The sequence below is a fragment of the Bombus vancouverensis genome, chromosome 6, assembly GCF_051014615.1.
Source record: "Bombus vancouverensis nearcticus chromosome 6, iyBomVanc1_principal, whole genome shotgun sequence".
Classification (NCBI taxonomy): domain Eukaryota; kingdom Metazoa; phylum Arthropoda; class Insecta; order Hymenoptera; family Apidae; genus Bombus; species Bombus vancouverensis.
The window spans coordinates 8,976,935-8,995,669 of record NC_134916.1 but is presented as its reverse complement, the minus strand read 5'-3'; the positions used below and the strand labels follow the sequence as shown (position 1 = coordinate 8,995,669).

Here is an 18,735-nt window from a genome sequence, read left to right as displayed (position 1 = left end):
GCAACGACAAGTGCGATCGATCGATAGAAAAGAAGATTATAATTTGGAAACGATCCAATCTTTGTCACTGCTTCCAATCGCCGCCCTTGATCTCAAAGTCGATTTTATCGTTAGAAAGACATCGCGGGAATATACGTAGAATGACACATTTCGAAGAAAATATTTCGGAATCTCCGACACTTTGAAAGATACGAAAATCTCGTTAAGAACGTTTTCAGAAGCGAATACGAGAGAATAGTTTCCAACCGTATGACGTTGAAATAATCCTTTAGTCGCTGAACGATGCAAAGGAAAATTAACAAAGATGGAATTATCCTGTTCTTCCCGTTTCGTCTTCGCTCGCTCTTTCACCTATCACCGAATTACTGGTAGGAACTGGAACGAAGGTTTCCTCGATTGTCGACGGTGTTCCAAACACGTGCAGCGACGAAAGGTTCACGCTCTGCATCTTCGGTATCGACTCGAAATTGGCTGCAAGCCGGTAAATTAGACGACGATTGGCAATTTCCACGTTAAGCCTCGCTGTTTCCGCTATCAGGCCCGCCTTCGTTCGTCGAGCATACCTGTTCGTAATTGACAACGTTTAGCCACGAACGAAGACGCGTTAGATTCTGCCACGTAACGCGAAACCATTGTTCTCACGATCTGTACCGCTCGTTCGTCTCGTCGTTCTAAATTTAACGGTAGAAAAATGCAGTAGTTTTTCGAATGTTGCGAGAAATCAAATTTTCTGCTTATCCTATTTACGGTATTACTTTTCGTTAACCGAAGTCTGTAAGGAATCAACGCGTCGGTTTACCAATAGTCAATTTTTCTAAATCGTATTCAAAGGATAACAACAAACTATCAAATAACCTACGTGCTTGGAATTCCTTTTTTATACTTCTAGCTTCTTTTTACAAATAATTCAATCTCGACCAAAGTACTCGTAAAACATTTACGATCGCCGGCGTGGTGCAACGTCTACCTCTAACCCTACAATTTTGATGATCCTGTGTCCGGTTTAAAACGGTGCGAACGGCCGCTTTAGTTTTACCAACGAGTCCGTGGATCGGTGATCTTAGAAAGTTAGAAAGATGGAGAAACGGACAGAATACGTACAATATATAAAAATATATGAAATATCCAAAGTAGGGTACACGTTATAATTTGTACGAGATAAAACGAATTTCTGTTTCACTTGCGTTTCTTTGGTCATGTCCGGAAAAGTATGTCCATTGATCGGCGTAGAAAAAATGTAGAAAAAACAAAAGTGGAGAGCTTGCGTAAAGAAGAGATGGGACGTGTTTTAAACGCGGTTTCATCCGACAGCAGACGCGGATGATTTTGATCAGCCGGCCAGCCGACTGGAAATACGGTTGACTGCGCGCACCGGTCGGACTATCGAATTCATTCGTTAATCATAGTTGAATTATGGCTTGAATGGGTCTAAATCGGATGAAACGGTGCCATTTCGCATTATGTTTTCCGGGCCAAACGACTCGACGTATCGGAATCGCGCGAACCAAATACGTTTCATACGTGTTCGAAGACTCGTGACGGTCGAACGGGAATCCGCAAAATGGAATCAAACAAATCGAACGGCCTCGAACGGTAGAACAAAAGGAAGCACTGGAGGGCTGGTTCGTTAGAGTGAAATGAAATCGACGCGGTCGAAGTCGCCTAACACTTTCATTTCATCGACGAGTCGTTGCCGCGATTTTCATTCCGACCGGCTGACTTTTCTCAAATTATCGACGAGCGATCGGTAACAACCGATGCGCGTGTTGTTCCTATGATTTCGAAGCGTACGATGCCACGAAACGTGTGATTCGATTTAATCGCTGCGAAAGAAATCGTAAAAAAATAACTCGTTTGCTCGACGATTCGTCTCGATAATTCGATCCACGAATTATTTACGCGAGAACGATCCGACAGCCTGAACGCGGCGATCGCCGATTCTCTTACGCTTCTAACTACGTATGTGCGTGATTCTCGACAAGACGAGATAGACTCACGGAGACGTTGCAAAGATCGGGTTAAGTTTTCAGAGACGCGGACCGATCGGATGGCGCAGCTACCGACGCAACGTTCATCTCAAGGGGTTTCGCGTTCGGCTACGATTTAATAATCAATTCTTATCACAGAAGTTATTTACACGATACAAGTTTCGATCGATCCGATCTCCAGCGAGATCGATGCTCGATCAAACGAATCGACTACTCGTTCGCGTTCCCTTTTTTTCTTCGAAGCACAGACAAGAAATCTAGCCGTCCTATCGGAAAGAGACTCGAGAAAATTGCGCGTTTTTTGCCCGTTGTCCTTGCAGACGTCTACTCTGCTTCTTTTAGCGTACAGATCCTACGGCAGAGAGATTTTGCTCTTCTTTCACGCGACGATATATGCTACGTTCGACTCGAAGAAGAGTTATCGTTGGCCAAGCTTCGAGCGATATTTCGATACGTCGATCGGCGAAACGTGAAAAATCGTTCGAGTACACGCACGTGCGTAATCAAAGATCGAGTTGCGATTTTTCGGAAAATTTACCTATAGTATTATTCGTTCCATGAATGTCACTTATTCTTTTCATTTTTTTTTCTAGTTTAACGCAAGAGCAAAGTATTCGCCACAACGCAAAGGCGCATTTTTTCAAATACGCGACATTGTTCTTTTCTTCTCTGAACGCCTAATGTTTGGAACGATGTCGGCTTTTTTTCTCTTTTTTAACGCGATAACAAATTCCTTGAAATGTCCTTTCTCGCTTAAACTATTTACGCAACTAATTTTGGCATTTTCGTTCGTCGCGATTCGATCGACGGAAAACGAAACGAAAAAGCTTGTCGCCGTTTGTCGTCTTTCATTTCGCATAATCATGTTTCCCTTTCCTTGTTACGATAATACTGTTGGTAATAGTAGTAACGATGATGGCGATGATGACGATGATATATATAATAATAATGATGATCTTGACGATAAGAAGAAACATGATAAAATAATAACAACAATAATAATAACAATAATAATAACGTTTCATAGCGTTAGTAGCGTTAATAGTATCGTAAGTTAGTGATAATAGTGGTAATAGTAGTAGTTGTAATGACGACATTAACGATGACGTTTCTCTGGCAAAAAATGATAACGCTTTCGCATACCGATGAAACTATTACCGAATGCGAATATCGTTAATTCTTATTCGTTACACGGACTTTATATTCGTCCTTTTATTTTTTACAACTCGATACACGCTATCGTTTATCCTTCGAGACGAAATCTAACGCGTGTTCGATCCCTTAAATGATATTACAAGTACCGTGGGAAATTTCTTAGCTGATACTAGCTAGGCTGACTTAACGAGCATTCGTGTTAAAAATGCCTCTTCTACGCCGTGTTCCTTCTTCTTTAATATAAAATCTGTCTGTTAAATACGATTAGGATAAATTGTTCGCTAGATTTTACGATGCCAGCACCGCGTTTTTCCTCCACGCCGATTATTTCTCCTCTTTCTTCTATCTTAATATTTTCACGTGGTCTGCGTTTCTTTTTTAATTGCAACCGTGTGCTGCCGATGCTCCGATCGAGTTCGCTTTCGAAACAAACTTTCCGAGCGGCGATCGACGATCTCCATACAAATCGTTGGAATAACGAGCGATCGTTGCCAATTTCAAAACGATTTCAGACCGATATCGCTGCTATTCGCGTATATGTGTACTTGTTTGGGGCAAACGAGACTACGAATTAGAAAATTACACCAGGTCGTAGATCGGAGCACGTTTATCGGCCGAAACATTCCCCTGGAATCGGTAAAATCGTCGTTCAAATCCTCTCCTGTTCGATTCGATTTGTGTTTGCGTTTTATTAAACGTTCAATACGTATTTTCGTTGTTCTCGAAACTGTCTTCCAGTCTCTCGTCACACGTTTCTAGACATTTTGGTTTTTCAAAAAAAAAAAAAAAAAAAAAAAAAAAAAGAAATAGGAAGAAACTATAATAATTTCTTTCGCTTCGTCCTATAAATATAAATCGCGCGCGCGTTTTACTTCGCCTGAAATGATTGTCGGTGACTACGAACAGTTTCGACGGAAAGAAATTATTCGAGACGATATTTTGGAAAATTTTACTCTTTCCCTCGTATGACGATACGTAGCTTCCTTTTGCTGTCTCTTTTTGCTTCCATTTACAACGATCGAACTAGGAGTCGATTTTTCGAACGCATCTTCCTAAGGAAGATTACCAACGATCCGTTTTATACGTTTTATTAAATTTATCGCGAGATTACTTTTACGTTGACACTGTATTCGCATCTTGGAAGTTTCTTGGTTTTCATTGTTTCTCATTTCTTTAATTACATGGCGTTATATTAAATTTTAGATTAAATTCTTACTTATATTTATCCTTACGATTACTATTACTGACACTGTTCGAGATGCCTATTTACGTCGCATTGAGTCCCACGCCACGCAATCATGTTTCTATGTACAGAATTATTTGAGTATTTCATCAGAACACCTCGAAGTTTATTCAGTATTATTATGTTTTCATTTTCTTCGCGTCGTTTCAACGATTAATCGATACTCTTTCATTCCGTACAGCCTCGCTACTGGAAAAATAGAGTGGGCTTCGATAGTTTTAAGCAAAGGACTTGGCGGTTTCTTTGTGCGATACGAAGATCAATGACTGTACTTCTGCATTCTGTCGTTTTATTTCTCAACCTCTGATCGATCCTTTTTTTTTGTCCCGTTAACGTAATCGACGCAGTTGCGGAAAACGATTCTGTATTTACGATTATTATTATTTCTTGCGTATGTTTCGTGTGAATATTGTTAACTTTACATTCGTTGTACGATACGAGGAGTGCAATTGCCGTACCTCCTATAATCTTTTCTTATCGCCTTTTCCATTAATCTGTCCAATCTTATACACGATATCCTCCTAAAACATTCGAATTCTCCTTGAAAAGTGACAAAATTAGTCGTAACCTAATATGTTTCTCGATATCAGTTTCACGGTCCTAATTTAATTCTCCTGTGCACATTACTTACGACGAGATTGGTAATTAGAATTATAACGATAAGATGGGTAATTATAATTACCCATAGAGTAAAAAGGGATTAACACGATTAACGCGATATTCCTGTTCCGTGCAGATACGCGCCGAATCTCGTCAGAATATTAAACGTATCCGTTTACAACGTGTTACGTTTTGTTATGTATTAAATATTAGATATTAATTAAATATTAAATACACGAATGCGTGGCTAAAATGTAGAAACTTTGCATAGTAGAAATATCATCGAGATATATATATATATATAGATATATCGTCCATCTTCCTTCGTTAATTCCGTTTTAATAATATGCAAAAGGGCTGAAATATATCTCAAGACCACGTAATTTATGTTAATTTGAAAATTCGCTCGAGTACGAAGCGATTAACGTGTCCGGTATCAATGCGCGTTGTCGGTGTGTTATTCGTACGTTCAGTTAGGTGTTGCAGCAATTTTAAAGTCTCGTTCATCAAATTGGCGAAGACGCTTGAATTCGAGTACGTGTGTTCCGGTTAGCGTTATTCAATATAACTGTTTTCCCGCAGTTTAAGATAGTATACCTACAGTAACATACTTATCCCGTTGATAGCAGGCAACGTATTTTAAATAAATTCAATAGGTCGAGTTTCGGTCTTTGTATTGGACGATACACCGTGAAATCCAGCCATTGCTTTTAAACTGAAGTTCCCGCCATTCAATAACGAGGGATCCGCGCGTAGAAAAGCGCGTACACCCACCGCGACATCGAATTCCTACGTTTCGTCGAGCTTTCACTAGGATTACGCACCAGACCGACAAATGTCTGTTCGCACAACCCATTGTTCCGAGTCACGAGAGACACCCAGCGCAACTTCTGCTTTGTCGCACGTTGCGGTAACGATTGACGAAGATGGCTGTCTTTTTTTTTTCATTTTCCCCCGGATTGTACGTTCGTAACGCGTTGAATTTGAGAACGTAATTAGAGATTTCGAATTCCTGGGAATACGAGTCAAAAGCTACTCATTGAGTTGTAATTTAACAAGCGATAGAATCACACTTTACCAAGCCTTGCTTGGGATACAAAATACGAGAACCGATTGAATTTTTCCTCAGTTTTAGGAAATTGGAGTTAAATTAGAGTTAAAAGTAAATAATAGAAACAACGAATGAAAAGGTCTTCACTTTCGGAAGGAAAAGTATTTTGCTATCACCGTGCCGAAAGTTGCAACATTAATTTCTCTGATTATAATCGAAAGCCAGCGAATGTAGCTTTTGACGCGAATGTTAACTAACATGGAACGAGGTAGCTAACAGGGAAAGTAATATTAGCCAACATAGGAAGAGCGTAAGCAAACAATTTGAACAAGAACGTTTCTCGAGGAACAGTTTTCGAGTGGCCAGAGTACAGTCATTGAGAACTTCCGTATGATCGGAGAACGCAAATCGATAGCAGGGTAATCGGGTGATCGATTACGCGATCAATGACGTATCTCTGTCAGATCTTAGTCATAGCTCGATGCGGAACCCTTTGTCGCGGACATATCGAAGATCTTTCAAGAATTCGGATTCGTGTCTGTACGGAAAACAGGGGCTGTCCAACTTGGCAGTTTTGTCCTCTATACTTTGCTTCCTCCACGATTTCCATCGAATTTTATTCTATTCGACCATTAAGTTATTCTCCATTAAGTTATTTTAGAAGGCAAATTTGTTCGTTAACACATGATCGAATTAATTACGGCATCGATATTTAAAATTGCTATTAAACGCAATACGATGATTAGTATCCTGTCTGATTTTCATGTTTCTTTTTGAAAGCTCCGTCTTCTTAAAACATGTAACAACACGTGTAGCTCATATACATATTTATAGTTCGTAACATTTACAATCCTACGCGAAATACAGCTTACGTTTCTACCTGTAAAGAGGTTGGACGCCCCTGTATCGAGTTTTCTTGTTTTTTATTTGGCAGTTATTTAAAGACCGTATCAGTTCCACGGGAGACCCTTAGTGGCGCGATAATGTTGACGATTCGATCGTAACGCCCGCACACAAAGCGATTATCATTATCTTATCATTATCATTATAACTATTATTATTGTTATTATTATTATTATTATTATTATTATTACTATTCATTTATTAACATATGTACGTTATATCATTAACAATAGTATAACTATTAGTATTATTCAATCATCATCATCATTATTATTAGCTATTTGTTATTAATATTATTTACCGTTAATCATTACGATTATTATCGTTACCATTATCATTATCATTATTATTATTGTTATTATCATTATTCCTATTATTGTTGCCCTTCTTCTTTCTCTCGTTCGCATCTGTTACTATTGTTACTGAAAGGCCGCGACAACACTCTCTCGAGGAATGTGTACAACACACAGCTTTTCCCAATTCTCCTAATAGTCTCGTACGAATCGACGTGCTCGCTTTCGTTAGCGATTCGATATATTACATAATTAAAATTACGGATCGCCATACGACACCGAGCGTCGATCACCTATCCGGAGATAGACAGAGAGAGAGAGAGAGAGAGAGAGGGAGAGAGAGAGAGAAAGAGTGAGAAAGCGACAGCGGTCGGCGGTCGATTAGGTTAAACGGAGAAGAAGTTAGTCGAAGAAAGTGAACGCACAACATGGCCGTGTATTGTCAATAGCGTATAACGTGTCGAGGCGCCTTCATTGCTCTCCTCTATCCGCAAAACGTCTACTATATCGCCTATTCCTTCGACTCGTTTCCTGCCTAGTTTTTTCGTACTTTTGGTTCGGTTCTTCCATGCGAGGAACGCTTTCGTGTTCAACGACGACTCGAAACGATCGAAACGTTGGAAAATTTGGTCGACCAGCAAGAACCGAACGGACGACGACCTCTCTGGCGGGTCTTCCTCTTCCGGTCTCTTCCCGTTTCTTGCTTCTTTCTTCCTTTCTTTCCGTTTGACTCGCTCTCCTTTCTTCGTTTTCTTTCCTGGAATTTCGTCGAAGCTGGAAGCCCGTCTCACACGTTTTCCTCGCGTGCAATTCCTTCGTTTCCTTCCTTCGTTAGAGTAGAAAACGAGAGACCAGAGACGTAGAGAGAGGGAGAGCGGGAGGAAAGGAAGTACGAAGCAACGAGTCCTCTTCGTACTTTCGTCCCTTGGTCGCTTCATCCTGACAGCCTCCTCGAAACCCACGTGTCGTCGTTTCTGTGGAAGAGAAACGAGTAAATGCAGAATCGAGTCCATCCTGTTACGTATCGTTCTATCGTCGAGTAGTGTATCGACTAGTAGCGTACTTGTTCCTGCTCTCGTTTCCAACAATTAGTAACCAATGCAATGTGTATGGTTTCGTCGCGCTCTTATTCTTTCTCAATGCTACGTCAGCAAATGTTTACCGAGGAGGAAAAGTGTTAAAGACATTGGCTCGAGTTAAACATCGGACGAAGTTGAAAGACTCGTAACGGTGAAGTTGTACCGTAATATAAGCAATAATGCGGCAACAAAATTGTTGTAATAATAAAGATGAAAATATTAGTATATTCATTTTTTAAATTGTTAAAATTATTGAAATTAAATTTTGAAAATATTTGTAAGTTTCTGAAAATTTCATCTCGCTCGATCGACCATTCTCGTAGATACCGGTATCCTAATGTTGGCGAAAAATGATATACACGCGTCAAATTATCGATAACAACGAACGAATTACGCTCGCCATGTAAAACGAATTATTCTCGTCTCCGTACTATATTAGTTTCGTTTCTGGGCGAGACTCGCGTCGTGCGAATATCAACGTTACACGCTACCCGAATGCAACAACCGATGTACACACGCAGGTGGCATTGTTCGTTAGAAATTGGTGGGCAGTGGATATCTCTTTTACGTTGTTGATATCATGAACGTTTCGACACAGCAATCACACGGAAGTTCTATTGTAACACATTGGTTACAACGAAACAACGTAATCGAGAATGGCGAGTTTTAAAAGTAAAAATTTGTTATTTCCAACGAACGGTAGGTATATTTTGCAAATGAAGTTTGATTAATTTCACACTTTTTTTTTATGACGATAGCGCTGAATTTGAAAAATTTGAACGCGCGCAGAACCAGGGAACATAATTTTGGCCTTCCGTGAAAGTTATGTCTTTTTTTCTATCGGGTTGCGCCCTTAAATTTACTACAAAATTATTCTTCGGAGAAAAATATGAAAGAGAGATCAAATGCAAAATATGAGATCTGAAAAACGCGTATTGGCATACACATAAAGTCACGATATAAGACATAGTTTCAGGAACGCTTCGTTATATTTTCAGGATATTCGACAATTAGTCGTTGGTCAAATTGCAACAGTTATTTATACAAAGATTAAATTTGGAACGATCAAGTATCAAATATATTTAGCTGTGATTTTACCTTTGGCATTTTTTGTGCATTTTTTCGGTGACTTGACCGGGGCAGTCTGTTTATTGGACGATTATGTGTGGCGCACGACACAATATCACTATCGTGGCCAAAACCGTGAACATCGTGAAGACGATCAAACAAAGCCTGTAATTAACAAAAACGAGATTATAATTAGTATATATTTGAAATACGTCCATTGAAACTTTATATCGTATGTTACAAGTGTTTCAAACAAATATGTTACAATTTTACGTTTTTCTTCGATAACGTAGTAATAAAACGAGATGACGAATCGAAATAAGCAACAACTTATAGTACTATGTGAAAAATGTACCTGTCCACCACCATGGCGGCAAATTTCCAATCGCTAATGATCTCATCGCCTTCGTCCGCCTTTTTCATGCGATCCGTGATGAATCGCAATTCCTTAAGAATCGTGTGCAGTTCCTCTTGCATCCCGCTAAGAGGTAACGACGCCGACGTATCTTCGACCGTTGCAGGCCTTCCAGTAGATATTGGTGTACCGAACGCCGACCTATTGTCCGATTAAAATAACGATTAAATGAAAATTCTTGGCCTACTTCTAAAAGAAATCCGAGCAACGTTGAAAGACGGCAGTATAATGAAAAACGGATTGTCAAACTAAGCGTAAATATGCTCTTTTTCTCGATATTACTTTAGAGTGAAATACAAGCAAGTATAAAACAAAAGAGAAAATAAAGACAAGCAGGGATGTGATACACAGCTTTCATGTTAATGCCTTTTCATCGAACATTTCACGTTCAAGCGTTTCGTAAATAAATTTTGTCTCGTCGTTCTATCTGGCGGACACATCGAAGAGCACATAGAATTATTTTATCGGAAATGTCTCAACTAGCGTTTGATATCAGCAAGGTATGACAGACAACCATCAAAGAGAAGGAGAAAATAAATGTCCTCGCGAAGGGCCGATACACTGAAAATTTAAACGAACAGCGACTGTGTAGCCGGAAAAATCTATATCCTCGACATATTATATTCAACGGAAATGGAGACACGAATACGGCTTTTAAAATTGAAATTACCGAACTCACTGTTAACACGTTTCAGGATAGTCGTCTAAAGACACGTTTTTTTCATGTTACAACGTCGCTTGTATATTTTTTTTTATTGTTTTTGTTGCTTGTACAAGTATCTATAATTTTTGAAGGCAACAGGCAAAGAACACGATAGATTAAATTTTTATTTCTTGCACGGGAACGATATAATAATTTTGGCAATATTATCGTATCCCGTTTCGAGATCCAGTCGGACTGCAGAATATGTGCTGGAACGAGGATTACACGGGTTCAATTACATTGTCATGCCAAGTATGTTGATTCGAAAGCACGCGTTTCAGCCGTGCGTTCACTCGCACTGAATTTACATATCCGGCATGCCATGGAAAACCTTGTTATTTTGCGAGTCATGCGCTTTTTCTCGTCAGAGTGTTTTAGCATGGTTTAAAATTACAAAATACGAATTACCGTATTGGTTCACCTTGTTAGGTATTTTCCCATGCACTAAGCTTTAGTAGGTAGATAGAGTCGCTCGAGTTTTTAAATCATGATATTCTATTTGACGCCTGTTAACTGCGGTATAAATGCCGTCGATTTAGTAAGAATTATTCGAATGATCGGTAAGAATCGTTGATATCGTCATCCTATGATACCAAATCTATACAAAAATTCCGTTTATCACTGTTAAGTGGCAACCACGCTATGGATTAATTTGAATTGTAGAATATTCAGTAGAGATAAATTTCTAGTAACCACAGGATACTGTAGAATATGAATTTTTATCGTAGAATGACGAAGTTTGCAGAGGAATCCGTAGGGCATTCTGTACTTTTGCGCATAAACGTGTACACAAGGGAGTATGTTAGAGATTCTAGAAAAGATTTCTACAAACTTTGTTCCGGATATTGCAATTTCCTTGGTACGTTGAAATAGATTAAGATATTCCTTACTTTTCATTGCATGAATTTTTACAGTAAAAAGGAACAGCATGACGGAACAGAATTACGAAACTCGAGAATTTTGAGCAAATGTAGTACCTTATGTAGCCGGAAGGAGGATTCGCCGCGCTATTCTTGTGACGGATGTCATCGTCGATGTCTAAAACATTCGCCAGTAAACTCTTGCTACTCTTCTCCTTCAGTTCTATACTCTTCCCTCTTCGGTTTCCTCCCAGAATGTTCTTCTTTGTGATCTTCTTCCCTGGACGACTCATGCGCAGCAAGCACGGCAACCATTGTAAAAACAACGTTTTAATCTATGTGCAACGGAGAACAAGATTTATACGTGTTACTTGAAATCGATAGCCACTTTTATTCGCTTATAATTAAAACCGATTATATTCAGAATTTATATTCATTGTATTTATCTAACGGTTTATGAAATCCACTCGAACATTTATTTGGCACGCATTTCTCGTAAAAATATATACGTAAGCTATTTTTGTTACGGAGCGCGCGTTTACTTTGAAAGTGGTATAAGTCCATTTCCAGTAATCTGTAACCTGTCGAAACAGTCGAGCCACCGATAATCAAAAACGAACGATATTGAAATTAAACAAGAGTATCTCGCTTTTCTTATTTATAAATAAAAGCGTAAAACATGGATTCTGAATAATTACAATTTAATGAATCGTACAGTGTACAGTCCACTCATGATCTTGAAAACAGATATTGGTTAATTGTCGAAAAGAACGTGTTTGTACGATGAACTCGTATCCACTTAAACATATTGTAGAGACACGAGCACATTAATTACACGTATCGTTAATAGGCATGAAAGATTGATTTATTTCTGTTACGAAATTAAATTTCTTTTCTATAAGCCACGCTTATTTTCATCGAATATAAATGTAGGTAGAAGATTTAACCAATACGAAATCTTTCGTTTCTCTCGTGAAATTATTCCGCGCAATTGGAATTACTTAATGCCATATACACCGAGCATGGTACTTTTCTCTTGTACGTTTGCGGGAGATCGGTATTCTTTGTTTCGCGGTGCTTGCTTCCATCTGGAAATAATGGCACGGGAAAGTACCGCGCGGAATTTTTCGTAGCCCGTAGGATTCTTGTCTCCGGTTGAAGTACGTTTCCCCTTGGTTTATGAAAGTTCTAGTAACCAACGAACGGCCAAGAGGAAGCGCTAACGCCTCGAAGGCACTTTAAACTTTCAGCTACTAAAGCACTGTCTTTAATGGCTGTAATGGCCAGTGCGGATAAGGGCAGAGTATTATGAACGATGGCATTAGCTACATTTTGCATACATCTGTCAAAGTCCTTTCGCGCTTTGGTAAACTGAACGAGTTCCGAAAGCGTGCGTCTTTCGCTTCGTTATCCGTTAAAAGCTTCGATATTACCCACACGAAGTATCATTAAGTGGTAATTTATCATTTTTTTCGGTGTTACCTATTCTTTTTACCGATTGCTTTATCGATCGATTTAAAGAACCGATTGAAATAGAAAGACAGACAGATTTTACAATTTTGTACTTTAGTTTCGAGACATTTTTACGAAAAATGCGCAATTGTTGGAAGTAGATTTTTTAGATATAACACTTATTGCCCTAATTTCTCACCCTCTGTATTTCATAGTGAAAGCAGGTCACGCAAACTTGAATTTTGTCTTTTGTTGCTCGAAGGTAATAAAACATCCGATCAAAAGCAAGCATAATTATCCTGTCTCTAAGCGAGAAACATCGTGTTGATTTATTTATCTTTCTTAGTCATGAAAGGATCAAACGAGAAAGGTGAATAAAACGCAAAGAAAAATGGAAAATACTTCGTGTCAGAGATCTTGTAATACCGGAAATTATATTTAAACAAAATTCAAGTCGAAAAAAGTTAATTAAAATGTAGTTTGAACAGATTTCTTACCCACTGAGGCATCACGTATCTGTCTGGCGTCCTGTGATGAAAATTTAGTACTAACACCGTCAGAACGACGCTGCTCGCCACCATGAACATGATGCAATTGAAGTACGACCCTGAATTCGGGGTGTTCCAGAAGATACCCCGAAGAAAAAAACATAAAAAAGAGGCGATTAGTCACGGCAATGGATAGAGGATCTGCTCGACTCGTCACTAAGAATGAAAGACCGCAGGGTTACTTTCCGCAAGTTTCACACACAATGGACTATACTTTTGTGATTACTATCGAATCGTGAGATTATTTTCCTTTATCTATCCGATAGGTTTCACCCCTTATAATCTTTCATTCGATCCAACGACCACCTATGTTTTTCCACGCATACAAGGGATTCATTCAGACAGATTCAAGGATCGAGAGTAGGCAGAGTAGCGTCGACTATTAATATTTCAACACGGAACACTAAATCTATTCTTGTTTACAGCATTTTTATCTACATTCGCGTGGTGTACATATTACATCATGTAATATACATACTGGCCTATAAGTTGCCAATAAATGAACTGTAACGTAACATTTGCTCGATTGTTCGAGCAAAATTTCGTTTCTAAATTTAAAGCACAATTTTGAACACACGTACTGATCGATTATTCGTGGAACAAACAGGTGGAAACACGTCGAATATTCTGCTGGTTCCGCGTTCTATACACGTACACACACGCACTCACGTACACACACTGAATTTATCTAGGAGTTATCTAGCTGTTTCGAAGGAACTCTCGATCCTAGATCTCTGGTTTTAACCTTACGATCCAAGGAAGGGCATACATTTTCACGATCACACGGTTTTCGCATTCGTTCTCGGCGACCCGAGGCCGCGTTCTCGTCGGTCCTCTGCGGAGGATCGTTCCAAACGGAGGAGAAAACACAGAGGCGAGAAAATAAAGAGAGGAAGAAATTAGGCGAGCGAAGAACGAAGAGAAGATCGTAAAAGAAGCGTACAGCACGGTCGAACGAGAAAGGAAGAGCCGAGCTGTATCTCGTAAACGGATATAAAACGGGTAAAGCGTACTTATTTGCGCGCGTTCGCACACCTCGCGAAAACAAATAAGCGGTTTCGCAAAAACGTTTTAATTTAGGCTTTGCCCGGCCATCGTGCAATCGACGACGAGAGGACTTGTTACCACGTCCCTTAACGCGTGTTCGCTGTGTATTCTGGCCTGCTATGTTGATTCTTGCGGACACACGGCATATACCGTGTGTGTTTTGTAAAGTCTCGTTTTTACGGCGTGATCGCGATAATGAACTGTCTGTAGTTTATTCGTGACGTATGATTTCGAATTCATAGATAAAACGTCTAACAAGTAGCACTGTTTAATCGACGATGAAATCACGTAGATTCCTTGATATCGATCGAAAGAACGTATTGCAAGACTCGTAAAAATATTTAAGAAAATGTCATTGGCGATTGGTTTAGGAGCTAGCTTTAGTTTCAGAAGCAGAGGAAAGCTAAATAAGTTATTTTGTACGACGATTACGCGTCGGTACGTCGCAATTCAACGTATTGATGGACGAAGAGAAGCTCTTTGTATTCATTAAAAAATATTTGAATACATAGAGTCAGGAAAATTCTATTTGAAGCTCACTGTGTGCTTTTAAAAAATAAAATATATAGTTTTTAACCTAATCGCCAATAGCATTCTTGAAAGTATTTTGCGAGCTCCTTAGCACGCCTTTTCGCCTTTTCAAGAAATCTATGCGACTTCGTCGTCAATTGAATAATATTCAATTCGTAAATTCGTTTGACCTATTTTCTAATCTATCGCGTTGTATCGGATTTTGAAAAATTTACATTCGGGAATTTGATTTTGTATATTTAGGTAGGTTCGATTCGCTGAATTTAAATTTCTCAACTGTGATTGTAAATTCAATCGAGCGAATGCTTGAACGTTATGGAATATTATCGTAGATTGCTGAACCTAATATCCGACCTGTTATACGTGCACGTGCACATTTAAACGATAAGGATACGAGTAACGAAGTGTTAAGGAACGTTTTAATAACGTATCCTCTCAAATCGTCTGTGGTGATGTGTACCGGCAGCCTGGCTGATATCTTGAAAGGGAAACATCTAACACATTGGCATGCAACTACGAAATGCAATTACCACGAGGATGCACAAGTATTATGTTCTAGGTATTATGGCACGAATATTGTTACGTTGTATACGAAGGATGCAGACGAACGGAGCGGTAACATTTGCACAGAGGCTCAAGCTGCTCCTAGACTAATGATCACATTAATTTTACGGCTTGTTTTTCTCGTTGAGGAAAGCCGTACGTTAATATGCGACAGACTTACTGGGAGTTGTTACTGTATATCCTTGATCTGAACAGCGTTTTGTGACAGATGTTGTTTTCTGAAGATTATTAGTTAGATATTTGCAAAAGAATTTTGTATTTCATACGTGTCTCTAAGATAGATAGAATTAAGGTTGCATAGAATACGCATAGCCATGTCAATGCAGAAAATCGTCAAACTGTGAAGAAAAGTGTGCAGAGTGTGATTGTTTGTTTCTTCAATAAAAAATGAATTTATTTTATATGCGGGTATTTTTTTAAATATTTTAATACGTAGCATAATACATGTAATATGTTGTCTAAGTTGTACAAAATAACACTTTGTCTGTGTGAAACGAGCCTTTTATATACCGTTTATCTTAAAAAGTACCATTAAAATTATCTGGATAAGATTGAAAGTTCTAACGAGTGCCCGATAGCGTATTACGACAAATATTTTTCATTACAGAAATATTTCCAACGATCTTTTTCCATCTTCGCAATTCCTCGCTCGAAATCATTCGCAATTCGTTAAAAATCATTGTTCCTGCGATTTAATTCGCTTTGTTGGACCCTGTACTATCTTCGATCGGTAAACCTTGATAATGCAAATCCACCGTTACGATCAAACAATCATCGAGCTGCGATTTTCCGGTAAACGACCGAACGGGATAACGACCAAGAACGTTAAGGAGGAGAGTGTGGAAAATGTAAAAAGAGAAAGTAGAAGGAAAGGGTTAATCTCGGCGACGCGACGGCGCGAGAGAAAAAGCAACGTTAAAGAGGACGGCTTTTAAAGTCCGGATTATCTTCATAGCCGAGTTTAACGGCTCCATAAAGGCTGTCGTAAGCGTCACTGACGTGATTAATCGTTGTATACGAAAGCGGTTGCCTTCCCCTTCTTTCTTTATTAATGAATCCCAAAGTGCGCGACGGACTACATATTTACGATGGTTACAACTTTTGCTTCGCTTACACCACGGACAACCCTTCCTTTCGGTCCTTTGTCGCTTGTAACGACTTGTTAAGTTTGGACGGGTGGTTGGCTGGATATTAGAGGAAAATGGAAATTCGCGACGTGCTGTTAATTGAAAAAGATACCCCTAGCTGAAAGGGATCCAAGCGACTTGGACTCATTTTTCACTTTTCCATGTATATTCAAGTTTCTGACTCGTGGTCCGTCGTTTCGAAAATCTTATTTCCGACTGTAGAAAGTAAGGATCGAAGATATTCTTGGGGTTATAATCTTCGCAAATGTTTCCTTTAATATCAAAGCGGAATGATATAAGAAGCGGTGTTCAGAAGAAGCGGTAAGTTAAGTTATTCGATTTAATCGTTCGTATAATTCACCGGTCGAATCATCAACCGTATATTTCTTGATTATTTTAAAGATATTCGAAATTTTGGTCGGAAAATTATATTCCGTTATTATTATATATTAGCGCGGTCGAATAGAGAAAGATTGTAAAGCTACAAATCAACCGGACTAGCCACCCTAATTCTTCTTCTTTCCTGAGTTCCTTCTATCTACGTCCTATCAGATTTCTCAGATTTACTACTTCCATTTCCATTTTCTTCTACTACAAATTTCAATTAAAATCCAGTCGTATATCTTGAATTTTGCCTCCTTCTTTTTATATTTCGTTCAATTTATCATCGTGTAATATCTCACGTCAAAGCGAGAGATTAATTCTAATTAGAGGCGAATCAGAATTATATGGTTAAATGGTAGAATTAAACGTTCCAAATGGTAAGAATTACGAATAAAGACATTTCCAGAAATACTGATAACACTATTCGCTGATCAAATTCTCCGCTCAATATCCATTCTCGACACCTTTGTCTAGCAAATTCTTCTCAGTCAGATGAAAAGTTACTTCTCGTGGATCCACTTTTCAGATGAAATCTAAAAATCGTACAATCTTAAATGTATACGCACAATTTCCAGAAAATGATATTCTCAGTCGGAGACAAGGCTGGGCAAACAGGCGTATTTATTACGTGCACACGTAAGCAAACAAGCTGCACGGTTCGCACGATAGACGCAAATTCCGATGATCGCTGCATACAGGGAAAACGTTTTTCGCGCAGCTTCATTAATATGTGCACGATGGCTCCACCCTCCTCGATCGTTCGTTAGAATTGACGAGGCGGGGTCGCGTTAATTCCCGTTGTACGTGAACGAAGCAGGAAAAAAGTAACGCAGCTGGCTAACATTCCCACAAACTATTCGATGAAAATGCGCGAAAGGTGGAGATAGCCAAGGTAAATGGAAACGATATAACGCTGCTATATGCCAAAGTTTTAAGATGGAACGCACGTTGACGTAGTGTCATCCAGAATCCTACGCGTTTTGTGGAGGCAGATAATTCAGCCGAGCGATTTCATTCGGCTTTGTTTCAGTATAATCGTGATAGGCTTGTCTCGTTATAACACTAATAAAATTTCGAAGAATTTTGTATCATAGTATCATTTTGTAAAATGTTTCTATGAACGTTGAAATGTAAATTTTAGCTTTCCTTCAACGATCGAGTTATGTTGTTTTCATCCACGGTGTACCGTTAGCGTATCATAAAACTGGCGATGCAAGTAAACTTCATGGTCCTGGTCGCGGAAATAAATTTCCGTCCGATTGATCCGCTCGATGATACACATGTCGTTCGGAATCGAAAGAATACGCAATTTTTTTCGGCTGATATAACGTCAATATGGACCGTGTCGTTCCATTACATGGTCCAGTTAGCAACACGCGTTTAATTAACTGTTAAATACCAGTATTTGTATCGCGTGGCGACAAACAACAAGCTGTGTGCCTCCTCGTCGTTTAAACAAGAGATTTATTTGAATAGGATGCGAAATGGTGATTCTGTTTACGGTTTTTATAGTCCTTTCTTTATTCTCCATGCATAGTCTTCTTTATGAAAAACTGATATATTTCGAGATACAGGTAAAAACTGAGTACGTTTCAAAATTAAACGTCGATTTTAGATTAAGAAATTTATTTAAATAACGATCGAATATTGTAAGTAGGTTGATTGTTCGATTATTTTAAGCTTCCTGTTAGTAAGCAAATAAAACTGAAGTTGAAACGAGTTCC

At 38.9% G+C, this 18,735-nt stretch overlaps 1 protein-coding gene across 1 annotated transcript in view; it reads right to left on the bottom strand.

Moving 5' to 3' along the window:
* Positions 1-864: 864 nt before the first annotated feature.
* nAChRalpha6 (nicotinic acetylcholine receptor alpha6) overlaps positions 865-18,735 on the bottom strand; it is a 269,347-nt gene continuing 251,476 nt past the window's right edge. Inside the window, exons 11-16 of the mRNA XM_076619170.1 lie at positions 13,308-13,417; positions 11,513-11,693; positions 11,331-11,346; positions 9,736-9,936; positions 9,411-9,545; positions 865-8,207 (exon numbers count right to left, since the gene is read on the bottom strand). Of these exons, the coding sequence (XP_076475285.1) occupies positions 9,461-9,545; positions 9,736-9,936; positions 11,331-11,346; positions 11,513-11,693; positions 13,308-13,417 (593 nt within the window). The 3' untranslated portion in view covers positions 865-8,207; positions 9,411-9,460. The remainder of the gene's footprint in view (positions 8,208-9,410; positions 9,546-9,735; positions 9,937-11,330; positions 11,347-11,512; positions 11,694-13,307; positions 13,418-18,735) is intronic.